The sequence below is a fragment of the Hoplias malabaricus genome, chromosome Y (genome assembly GCF_029633855.1).
Source record: "Hoplias malabaricus isolate fHopMal1 chromosome Y, fHopMal1.hap1, whole genome shotgun sequence".
NCBI classification, from domain to species: domain Eukaryota; kingdom Metazoa; phylum Chordata; class Actinopteri; order Characiformes; family Erythrinidae; genus Hoplias; species Hoplias malabaricus.
The window spans coordinates 24993849-25005690 of record NC_089820.1 but is presented as its reverse complement, the minus strand read 5'-3'; the positions used below and the strand labels follow the sequence as shown (position 1 = coordinate 25005690).

Sequence of the window (11842 nt, the reverse complement as noted above, 5' to 3'; positions counted from 1 at the left end):
TTAGCATCTTATGAGATACACCTCCATGAGCAAAAACAGACTTGATAGTTTTTGTGAAATCCAAGTATATTTATGCACAGTCAAAACTTTAAAACCACCTCCTCGTTTCTACATTCACTGTCCATTCTCTCAGAGGCGTACTCTGTAGTTCTACAATTACGCACTGTAGTCCATCTGTTGCTCTGCATACTTTGTAAAACACCCACTGAGGGGTTTAAAATCCATGCAGCACTTATGTGTCTGATCCACTCACACCAGCACAACACACTGCTGCTGAATGCTGGCTCAGTAATAAACATCTTAACCAGAACCAGAATCACACCTAAGCACTTAATTACACTAATAAAAACCTGACCACTGACCAGTACTTAAGGCTGGACACTCCTTATATATCTGTCATGGTGCACTTATGAGGGATAAGGGGACAATAAGAGTACATAAACATACTCAGTGTGTTACCGAGAAGCAGAAATAACATCCGATTAGAGGTGAGACAAACTGTGGTACTGGTTTTGACCCCCGGGGGGCAGAAGAGTTCTACCCCAGCCAAACTAGGGTGAAGGTTATAACTCAAATGAATGAGATCTACATTTTCCTTTCAATATGCTCCTTCAGAAAGCTCCAATAGTCACGAAAATAACAGACACAGCATCCACGACCAGAGAGAGAGAGAGAGAGAGAAGATAGACACAGAGAGAGAGAGAGAGAGAGAGAGAGAGAGAGAGAGAGAGAGAGAGGCGAGAGAGAGAGAGAGAGAGAGAGAGAGGGAGAGAGAGAGAGAGAGAGATGGATAGTAGGAGGAATGATCTCAGTAATTCTGAAAAGCTGAATCACTGTTCTGTATTGATTCCTTGCAGCTAGCTGCTGATACAGCCGTCCATCTCCACATTCAGTCTCCTAAAGATTTCACTACAGCGCACTCAGAGTGACCTGCTCTGCTCCAAGTGTGTGTGTGTGACGTGTTTAGAAGGTGACAGGTCAGCTACTGTCAGGGCAGGTGATTTGTTCGGTGGCAGAGGATGCAGCAGCAGGAGCTATTTCTTTAAATGGAACAGGAATCGGAAATGAGAAAGTGTGATATAAGTTTTGGACACCCATTCACCCTAAGTCCCTGCGGAAATGTGACTGATGATACCAAACTGTGTAACTGGCAGAGGCGATTGCTCTAGACTGCAAGGGAAGCTCAGCTTCCCCTAAAATGTCAGAAAATAAGTGATCAAATATATACTGTTGTGTGTACATGTCATTGAATAAATATGCACTACAACGCGCTCAACTTTTGTTCAGAATCAGCTTCTTATCACTGGTAAAGACGCGGCTTTCCTCTCAATCATTCCTGCAGCTTCACAGTGCTTTAAACAGTGAGGACGCTGAGCATCCACAGAGTTCAATAGCGAAGCAGCGAAGTGCAGCGAAACGAGACGAAGTCATTGGATAAATGCTGGGCTTTGTCCCGCCCATCGGACGCTCAGCGTCTCTGGGGGTCTATGGGGCAGTGGGCTGGCCTCGGCTGCCCCGGACGCTCAGCTTCTGCATGATGATTGGATGATCTGTCTGAGCCTGAATCCCTTTTTGATTGACAGCGAAATGAGCGAATCAGCGATCCTTTGGTGTAAAGATCCATGGGAGCATGTTCTGAGTTGAACCAGGGACTTTCTTAATCCTTTTAGCAGCATTTTCTTTGTTAAAAACGACTAGGGACAAATCGAGCTTATATTTCTGGTGGTTTTCTTTGTAGCTGCTGGTGTTTGGAGACTGACTTTTCTGTCCAGCGGGTGCTGCTGAGCCCCTCCACCGTCCAGTAGGGACTAAACTGTGGCGTGTAAACCTTGCAGAGCGCTGATTGTCCAGAGAGAGTCGTCACTCTACGCCACGCAATGCAGACGACCAGCACCAACTCTCCATCTGTAAAATCTCCAGCTGCAGCAGAGATCACGTTTGTTTTAATCCGACTCACGATGGCAGCTCGTAAAATTACGAAAGAATCCAGTGAGAGCTGGACAGTGCAACAAGGTGCAACAATAACTGTTCCTGTTAGAGACGGGGTTTGAGATATCAACAGCTACATTTCAGTGAGGAGCTGTTGTAGTGGAAAATGAACCCGGGGCCAAATAGAGAGTAAAGTCCAGTATAGTCTAGAAGAGTAGGTACCATGCAGTGGAAAAGCACCAAAAGAGAAGTGGACAAGGACAACTACTCATTTAGGGACAAAACAGTGACAATATGTAAATTATTATTGCTCTGATTGGCTGTCCTTTATTATGCGTAATTTGAAAAGTATTACTATGTCATACACAGAACAACAGAAAACATACTTCCGCCTCTCTTTTGGACGTCTGGATTCAGTGGAATGCTGCAGTGATACGTCCTCTTCCAGACACGAACAGAACAACATTTACAAGTATCCTCTCATATCCCTTATGAGACATCATGGCTATGGAGCATCAGACCTATACTGACAGGTGTGGACTGGGGAGTGGACAGTAATAGAGTACAAAGTGGATCCATGAAAGGGCCAGGACTTCAGAGAGGACACTTACACTCCTTCAGCATCATAGTCACAAAAATAGACTTCATCAGCATTAGGTTCATAGGAGGTATTTACACACACACTCACACACACACACACACACACACACACACAATACCTGGTGCTGAGCCTCTTCCAGGTTGCCGCTGGCCCACAGAGACAGACCCAGACGATGGCGGATTTTTGCCTCATCCTCACGCCTCCCCAGCTGCTCCGCCAACCTCAGACCTGATACACACACACATACACACACACACACATATACAGAGTGAATAAGGTTAACAGAGAGACAGACAAAAACAGAAACAGAGTAGTGGGAAAGCTCACACACAGGGTATTGAGAATGTGTGTGGAGAAAAGAGAGAGAGAGGGAGGGACACAAGGAGGTCAAGGAGAGAGAGAGAGAGAGAGAGAGAGAGAGAGAGAGAGAGAGAGAGAGAGAGAGGAAAAGGAAACAGAGACTGAGAAAAAGAGAAGGAAATTGTAAGATAGGACAAGGAAAGAGAGATGGTAAGAGAGAATGTGTGTGAGAGGGAGAGAGAGAGAGAGAGAGAGAGAGAGAGAGAGAGAGAGAAGAGAGAGAGAGAGAGAAGAGAGAGAGAGAGAGGACAAAACCCTCATATCTACACACAGAGTCCTTTCACATAAAACGTGACTAGATTTTCCATCATTTCCATTCGTCCGATTGCCACAAAATTGGGACATAATTTAAAAGGCAACCTGGCCTCTCCCTCTCTCTCTTTCTCTCTTTCTCTCTCTCTCTCTCTCTCTCTCTCTCAAAGTCCCTGTCTCTCTGTCTCTCTGTCTCTCTCTCTCTCTGTACCCTTCTCTCTGTACGCTTCTCTCTCTCTCTCTCTCTCTCTCTCTCTCTCAAAGTCCCTGTCTCTCTGTCTCTCTGTCTCTCTCTCTCTCTCTCTCTCTCTCTCAAAGTCCCTGTCTCTCTCTCTGTCTCTCTCTCTCTCTCTCTCTGTGCGCATGCGCGAGTGTGAGTGGAGGTGTGTGAGCGAGTGGTGTGTGAGTGAGTTTGGCGGTTTGTTTGGTGAGCGAATTCTGAACTTTTCTATCTTTTTCTGTCTTTGTTGGTTGTTTGTTAGTTTAGTTATTGTTCGTGTTTGTTAAAGTGTGTTTTTGGGTTTATCGCGGGGTGCGCGTGGCGACGATGCCGGCGTTTTGGCCGGTCGCCATGACGGCGACGGAGAAAGCTCGTCTTTTTCGACTTTCTCGGAAATACAGTAAAGTACAGCCCCCGGGGTGAGGTGTTCAGTGGATGAGTGCAGCATAGCTGTGGCGGAGGTTATAGGTCATGAAAGTGTGATGTCTGCTGCTAAAATGAACAGTGCAGTTGTGATCTTTTTGGATAGTCCTGAGAAGGTTAACACTATGGTCCAGAATGGTGTGGTTATTAAGGGCACATTTACACCTGTGCTGCCCCTCTCACGACCTGCTACAAAGATCACTCTGTCAAACGTTCCACCGTTTATCACAGACGAGGCGCTGACTGCAGAGTTGGCCCGGTTCGGACAGATTGTGTCCGATATTAGAATGATCCCACTAGGTTCTAAGTGCCCTCTACTGAGACACGTTGTCAGCTTCAGACGCCAGCTGTTCATGATCTTAAAGGAGGGTGTTGAAGAACTGAATGTGACTTTTAAATTTAGAATAGATGGTTTTGATTACACTATTTTTGCAACATCTGCCACGATGAAGTGTTTTGGGTGTGGACAGGAAGGGCACTTAAGGCGTTCATGTCCCTTTGGGGCAGGTGAAAGCTCCTCTAGGGTATCTGGCCCTAATCCTGATGGGGCCGGTGCAGGGGCTGGGACTGGGTCTGAGCCCTCAAGAGAAGAGCCTGAGCCTACTGCGGGGGATGGGGCTGAGCCTGGGCCTGAGCCTGAGCCTGTCGTTAAGGGTGAGACTGGGTCTGGGAATGGGCCTGAGCCTGTCGTTGAGGGTGAGACTGGGTCTGGGACTGGGCCTGAGCCTGTCATTGAGGGTGAGACTGGGTCTGGGAATGGGCCTGAGCCTACTGTAGAGGGTGGGGCTGGATCTGGGACTAGGTCAGAGCCTACTGTAGAAGCTGGGGCTGGGACAGGGTCAGAGCCTACAGCAGAGGGTAGGACTGTGGCTAGACCAAGCAGTCCAAGGAAAAAAAAGACAGGTTACAGAACTATTAGTGCAGGGGAGAACCCTACCTCAGTTACAAATGCTGACGTTAGTTCTGGCAGTAGTTTGGTGGTCTCCGGGTGTGCTGCGTTGCCTGATGATGTTGCGGCTAAAGATCAGGGATGTGAGGAACCTAAAGCTGCTGCTAGTTTAGTTGTGGAAGGGGAGGCTATGGAAACAGACTCAGTATCCGAGGAGGCTGTGTTCAGAGTGCAGTCAGGAAAAAGGAAAATGAGGAGGGCTAAGGCAGGTGTTAAAAAGGGGAAAGTACAGGATGTGGAGGACTCTGGGTCTGTGACTGGTTCTGCTCTGGATGACTCTGATGGTGATCTACCATACGCTTCGAGTCAAAGGAGTAGAAGAAGTGTCTATGCGTTTAACAAGATACGGTCTTTTTTGCATAAGACCAAGAATATGAAAGGGGTTGTTGTAGAAGAGTACTTTCCCGATCGTAAACTGTTCATTGACTCGGTACAGACTTTTATGAGAGGGGATAGCGAAGATAAATTTACGGTACAGGAAATCTACAGACTTAAAAAACTGGTTAAAAAATTGAGAACAGAACTTCTTAAAGATGATGGTTTTGAAACTTCATAGTTATTTTCTGCTTTTTATCTTGTTGCTGCTTGTCCTTGACCACCTTCCTCTTATTATGAGTAGAGTTAAGATCGGCTCTCTGAACCTGAATGGGGCGCGGGACGTACAGAAAAGAGCTCTGTTATTTGAACTGATTAAACAGAAGGGCATGGATATTGTGCTTGTCCAAGAGACGCACAGTGACGAGGCTAATGAAATTGACTGGAAGAAGGAATGGGAAGGGGAGGTTTATTTTAGCCACATGAGCTCGACCAGAGGTGGGGTGGCCGTTCTTTTTGCCAAGCATTTCTTGCCGGTCTCGTGTGAGGTTGAGCAGGTAATGGCAGGGAGGTGTGTGGTTGTACGTGCTCAGTTTGAGCGGTTTAAATTTGCCATTTTTAATATTTATGCTCCCACTTCTGGAGCTGAGAGGGTGGTTTTTCTTAACACTGTTAACACAGCTTTAAAATCACTTAATTGTGATGACTATCTGATCATGGGGGGCGATTTTAACTGCACTGAGGATGATAATACGGACAGGAATCACATCGAACCTCACGCTGCATCTCAGCGCGCTCTTAAAGAGCTATTGTCTGCTCATGATTTGCTTGACGTGTGGAGAGCTTTTAACGATAAAGGTCGACAGTATACATGGGCCCATGTGAGGGACGGTTATGTGGCGTTGGCCAGACTAGATCGGTTTTACTGCTTTAAACATCATCTTAATATATTTAAAGGGTGTGAGATTACGCCGGTCCATTTTTCAGACCACAGTTTGGTTTTGTGTTTGTTTTTTATTGCAAACCTTAAGCCTAAAAGTGCTTACTGGCATTTTAACACCTCCCTGTTGTCAGATATGAATTTTAAAAAAGCTTTTACTGTGTTTTGGACTGGTTTTAGAACCCAAAAACAGTTCTTCCATAATCTGCGAGGGTGGTGGGATTATGGGAAAGTTGAAATTAAGCAGCTCTGCCAGCAGTATACTCTCAATGTTTCGCGGCATATTACTCGGGCTATAAAAAAATTAGAAAGTGAAATTTTAGAAATTCAAAGGCAGATGAACTGCACTGGAGACCAGGATCATGCCCGGGTTCTGAAATCTAAAAGGGATGCTCTTGGCGATCTCCTGGGTGTCAGGGCACAGGGGGCTCTGGTTCGCTCTCGGTTCCAGAATCTAACACAGATGGACGCCCCATCAAAATTCTTTTTCAGTCTGGAAAGGAAGAATGGTCAGTGCCGGTTTATGCACTCCCTGCGTGCTGAAGATGGACAGGAGCTGACTGAACCCACTGAGATCCGTAAGCGGGCTGTACGTTTTTATGCTGAGCTGTACGAGAGTGAGCGTATAGACGATGGAGAACTGGCGGCAGGATTTTATGAAGGACTACGGAAGATCTCTACTTGCTCTAGTGACAAACTGGAACAACCACTGGGAGAGCAAGAGCTTCATGCTGCTTTACAAGGCATGAAGGGTGGTACTGCCCCTGGTATAGATGGTCTACCGGTGGAGTTTTATAAGGCCTTTTGGACAGAGGTGGGTTCGGATCTGCTGGCAGTTCTCAATGAGAGCTTGACTGATGGTCTTTTGCCCCTAAGCTGCAGGAGGGCGGTGATCACCCTGCTGCCTAAGAAGGGTGACTTGCAGGACATTAAAAACTGGCGACCAGTGAGTCTTCTTTGCACGGACCTTAAAATTTTCTCCAAAACTTTGGCTACCAGACTGAGGCTTGATGTCGGTCTCATATCTATTGACCAGGAAAAAGCTTTCGACAGAGTGGAACACCACCATCTGTGGCGCACACTTGAATTATTGGGTTTTGGGCCGTCTTTTATCAATATGATACGAGTACTATACAGAAACATTGAGAGTATGCTAAAAATTAACGGTGGATTGAGTGCTCCTTTTGGGGTCTGTCGGGGCATACGTCAGGGTTGTGCCTTGTCAGGGATGTTATACTCCCTGGCCATTGAGCCTCTGCTAAACAAGCTTCGATCTGAAATTGAAGGTATAACGCTGGGACAGTTTGCTATCAATTGTCGGCATATGCAGACGATGTGATTGTAATGGTAAGGGGGCAGAAAGACATCGGAAAACTTGTTTCTATTGTTCAAGATTTTGGAGTAATTTCAGCTGCGAGGGTGAATTGGAACAAAAGCGAAGCTCTTGCAGTAGGACAGTGGACCGGGGGGCTGCCTTCTTTACCGGGTAATTTAGTCTGGAAAAGAGGGGGGATAAAAATATCTTGGGGTTTTTATTGGGGATGACACTGTGCAGCAGAAAAACTGGGATGGTGTGATAGAGAAACTGATGGGTCGGCTGTCAAGGTGGAAATGGATTCATGGACAACTATCTTTCAGGGGGAGAGTCTTGGTAGTTAACAACCTGGTGGCATCAGTGTTGTGGCACCGGTTGTCCTGTGTGGATCCTCCTGTGGGCTTATTGTCTCGGATACAAGCGCTCCTCGTGGACTTTTTCTGGGACAGGCTCCATTGGATTCCACAAGGTGTCCTTTACCTTCCCAGACAGGAAGGAGGGCAAGGCCTGGTGCACCTAGCGAGTAGGATGGCGACTTTCAGACTGCAGTTCCTGCAGAGACTTCTGGCTGGCCCAGCTGATCTAGTGTGGAGAGAAGTGGCCTGCACCATCCTGCGCAAGGTCGATGGACTCGGTTTGGACACTGCACTGTTTTTTACAGATTATAAAAGACTGCACCTTGCTGGATTACCTCTTTTTTATCGGGGGCTTTTTAAAATGTGGGGACTTTTTAAGATGAAACACACACAAAGTGGCACACACACACACACATACAAACACACACTTCACATATTTACATATCTTTGCCCTAAGGAGAGGCTGTACAACACTTGAAAAGCTTAGTGACAGCTGGTAAAGATACGCAGCATGGCCCTGTCTATTGAATTCCCTCATACACACACACACACACACCACACACACACACACACACACACACTTTCAAATGCTTGCACACAGCTTGTATAATAATATCTTTACAAACACATCAAATCTAATGATGCTATGAAGCAGCTGCACATGAACCTCCGGTGTCCATACTCAATCCAAACCGCGGGTCAGAAGGGTATGACGTACCAGACACTGCACTGTGCAGGACTCTGAGGAGATGAAGCTGCATCCAATACCTTTGGTATGAGTTGGAGTGGTGTCTGAGATCCAGAACTAATCACACAACATCAGCATATGAGCTCACTAAAGCTCTCATGACCGAACGCAACCAAATCCTCACGGCTATGTCCCAACATGTAGCAAAATGGGACACAATGATTCATATTGGAACATCTCCAGCACACACACACACACACACAAACACCAAATGGTCTGCCAAAGAGCCCATTTCCAATTAATTTCTTACACACACAGTAACACCCAGAAAAACAAGCACATTGCGTGACCAGTATAACGGACGGCTGAGAGGGTAGAATGAAAGGAAGGAGAAAGGAGGAGTGAAGTAAGTGATGGAATGGAAGGAGAGAGACAGAGAGAGAGAGAGAGAGAGAGAGAGAGAAAAGCGGAGGTAAACAGCACACTGCTTTAGTCTGGCTAGGCTGGTCAGATATAATTGGCTGTCAGAAAATACAAAACTGTGGATACATTTTGGCTGGGGAACAGCAAAAAGAATGTACCTGTTATTTTTCATACTGTGTGTGTGTGTTTGATACTCACATTGTGGGTACTTCCTTGTGAGGACCATAAATAAGTTTGAAGGTTAGTTGAAGGTCAGGGTAAGTGTCAGAGCTAGAGTTAGGGTGAGGTTAGTATTAGATATGGATTAGGATTAAAATTGTAAATTTGTCTATGTAATGTTCCCAAATTTCATAGAAAATGTGTGTGTGTGTGTGTGGGGGGGGGGGTGTATTTCTGAGTAAATTTCTTGTCTTTAAATTGGGCAGATTAATTTTTCAGGCATATGTTCCTCCCAACAATTCTCCTGTTTTTATTGTTATGGCAAAAGATGATCTTCCCAGATGATCCTGTAGTGTGTGAAGTCATAGGTCAGTTGGTGCCGCCCCGATTGTGAACAGAACATGTTCAATGTTTACGACTCAGAGTCCTCTAGTGTGGGGTGGATGCGACTCTTAGGTGTGAAAGCCTGTGAAAACCCTGTGTTTGTTTACATTAGGGATGCACCGATACCACTTTTTCCTTACCGATAACGATATTTCATGTGTAATATCTGCCGATACAGAGTACCGATACCAACTCTATCTATCTTAACTACTAGATAGATGCTTATAAATCCAGTTATATTTATATTGCTACACTTACAGATTTTATTTTCTTAAAGTAGTGTTCGGAATCACTAATAAGATATAATAAACTTGAATTAACAACATTTACTTCTTTAAAATTTTAAGTTTCAAACCAAGAAAAATATTTCCACAATGCAGTAACAAGTACAAGTAGGAAGACATAATCTTACTTACTAAAGTCTGGCTGAACAGATTTTTACACTGTCATGAGGATATTTGTCATGGCTGTGAAATGCACTTTCCAAGCACTGCTGCTGACCTGTGTCAGTGTGTTTCTTTGTGGTTGCTTGAATGAAGTCAGTGTGGTTTGGCATGCTGGGGTTACACTACACGAATTTTAGCCCAATTTGAAATACTTCTGCCTCAAAATCGTGTTTCAGACCAGTCGCAGCATATCAACCTTTTTATTTATTTTTTTTATCCGACTTTGGATGTAGTCGCGTAGTGTAAACTCTCCACAAACCCAACTCTGAACTGGTCCCTTCAACAGCCAATGTGAACAGAGCACAGAAAGTAAACATAGGTGCGGGCAGTGAAGCTCTACAGTGAAGGAGGGATTAAACGGTAAAGCTATGAAAAACTACATCATACTACAGTGCTGGATGCACGTCCCCAGATAACCAGTATTACCTGTAGGAGAACATAATGAGCCACACAACAAGCCGTTACAGCCTTTAATCCAACTGTATTATAATTTTCCATTCCACCTTAAATGACACAACACTGACACGTGCTACAGCTCCCTCACTCACATGACCTGGTCAAATGCCAGCAGTCAACCTATCCGGACCCTGAGTGACCTGAATTCTGACTTGACTCACCAGTGTTTGATTCTTCTGTTTAGTATTAAACCTTGTTGTTCGTGCTGTTATCTTGTTAAGTATTGTCTTATCTTGTTGGTGCATACCAAGCTTTGTTTTCTTCTTTTGTTCTTGTCTCTTGTTCTTTTAGTCCACTAAAGTGCAACTAGTGCAAGGTACTCACCCTCCTGCAGGTACATAACGGCCTGTGAGTAGTTCTGTAGAGCATGGTGCGTCCTCCCCAGGCTTCCGTAAGCCAGCGTCTTGGCGGCCAGGTCGTTTGTTTGTGCTGCTACGCTGAGGTGCTGCTCCTGGAAGACCACAGCTCTCTCAAGGTTGCCCAGAGACTCGTAGGTCAGGCCCAGGTTTCCGTATGCTCGCGCCTGTCTGGAGGGGCTATGGATCTCCTCAGCGATGTCCAGGTCTTTTTGGTGGTACTGAAGAGCCCGGTCTGGTTCTCCCATTGCCTGGAACACCGCACCCAGGCCTGAGTTAGCGTCCGCCTCTAGGGGCCGGTCGGAAGTGTCCCGGGCGATGACCATCTGCCGTTCAAGACAGGAAAGTGCCTGCTCGTGGTTCCCCAGCTGATTGTGGAGAGCTCCCAGCTCCCCATATGCTGCCGCCTTCCCTCCACTGCCGCCTAGCTCGTGAGCAGCCACCAGACACTTCTCCAGACACACCAGGGCCTGCTGCAGGTTTCCCATTGCCCTGGGGGAATATAGGAAGCACTGATTAGAAAATAATTGACCCTACAGCTTCAGGTGTGCAGTGTGCACAATCTCTGTAGAAAAGCATATAACAGGATATTGATTCCATGGAGTAATAGATCCCAATACTATACATTTGGTATGAGCTGGAGTAATATTTGTGATCCACAGCTGTTCATCCATCATCAGTACCTGACCTCACTAATGCTCCCATGGCTGAATGCAATCAGATACTCACACAAATGCTCTAGCATCAAGTCTAAAGCCTGATTAAAGCCAGGCTGTTAAAAGGAACCCAGGATGGAAACACAAGTATGAATAAATACGATGGATTTACTCTAAATTCATTTGTTTACATTTTGTAGGCAGCTAACTATCTGGAGATGATCTGTAGCTGCCCATTCATCTGTTTCATGACGACTACGGCTGTTCACTTTCAGGATCCGATAATGAGGCCGAAGCAGAGAATCCAGTGTCTGTTCAAACTGCTTCGTGTGGCTTGCTCCATATTGTGGGGCATATTGTAGTCCTCATTTAACACCAACATCATCAGACCATTCTCTCAGCAGTTGGGATTTACTCAATGAATTAAATCAGGACGGAGTGAAGTAGTGTTGTCACGATACCAAAATTATGACTTTCGATACGATACCTGCCTAAATATTTTGATACCGATACTGAAACGATGCCATGGCAAAAACCTAAAATATCAGGAGAAGTAACGTTCCCTAAAGCTGCAAAAATGCTGGTATCTGCTTGTTAAGGGTGACGCCACACGT

The 11842-nt window shown here is 45.7% G+C and overlaps 1 protein-coding gene across 1 annotated transcript in view; it reads right to left on the bottom strand.

The window, feature by feature from the left end:
- The window catches only part of LOC136679752 (tetratricopeptide repeat protein 28-like), a 202013-nt gene that overhangs the window by 27060 nt on the left and 163111 nt on the right, over positions 1-11842 (bottom strand). The window contains 2 exon segments of the mRNA XM_066658422.1: positions 2649-2758; positions 10541-11064. Of these exon segments, the coding sequence (XP_066514519.1) occupies positions 2649-2758; positions 10541-11064 (634 nt within the window).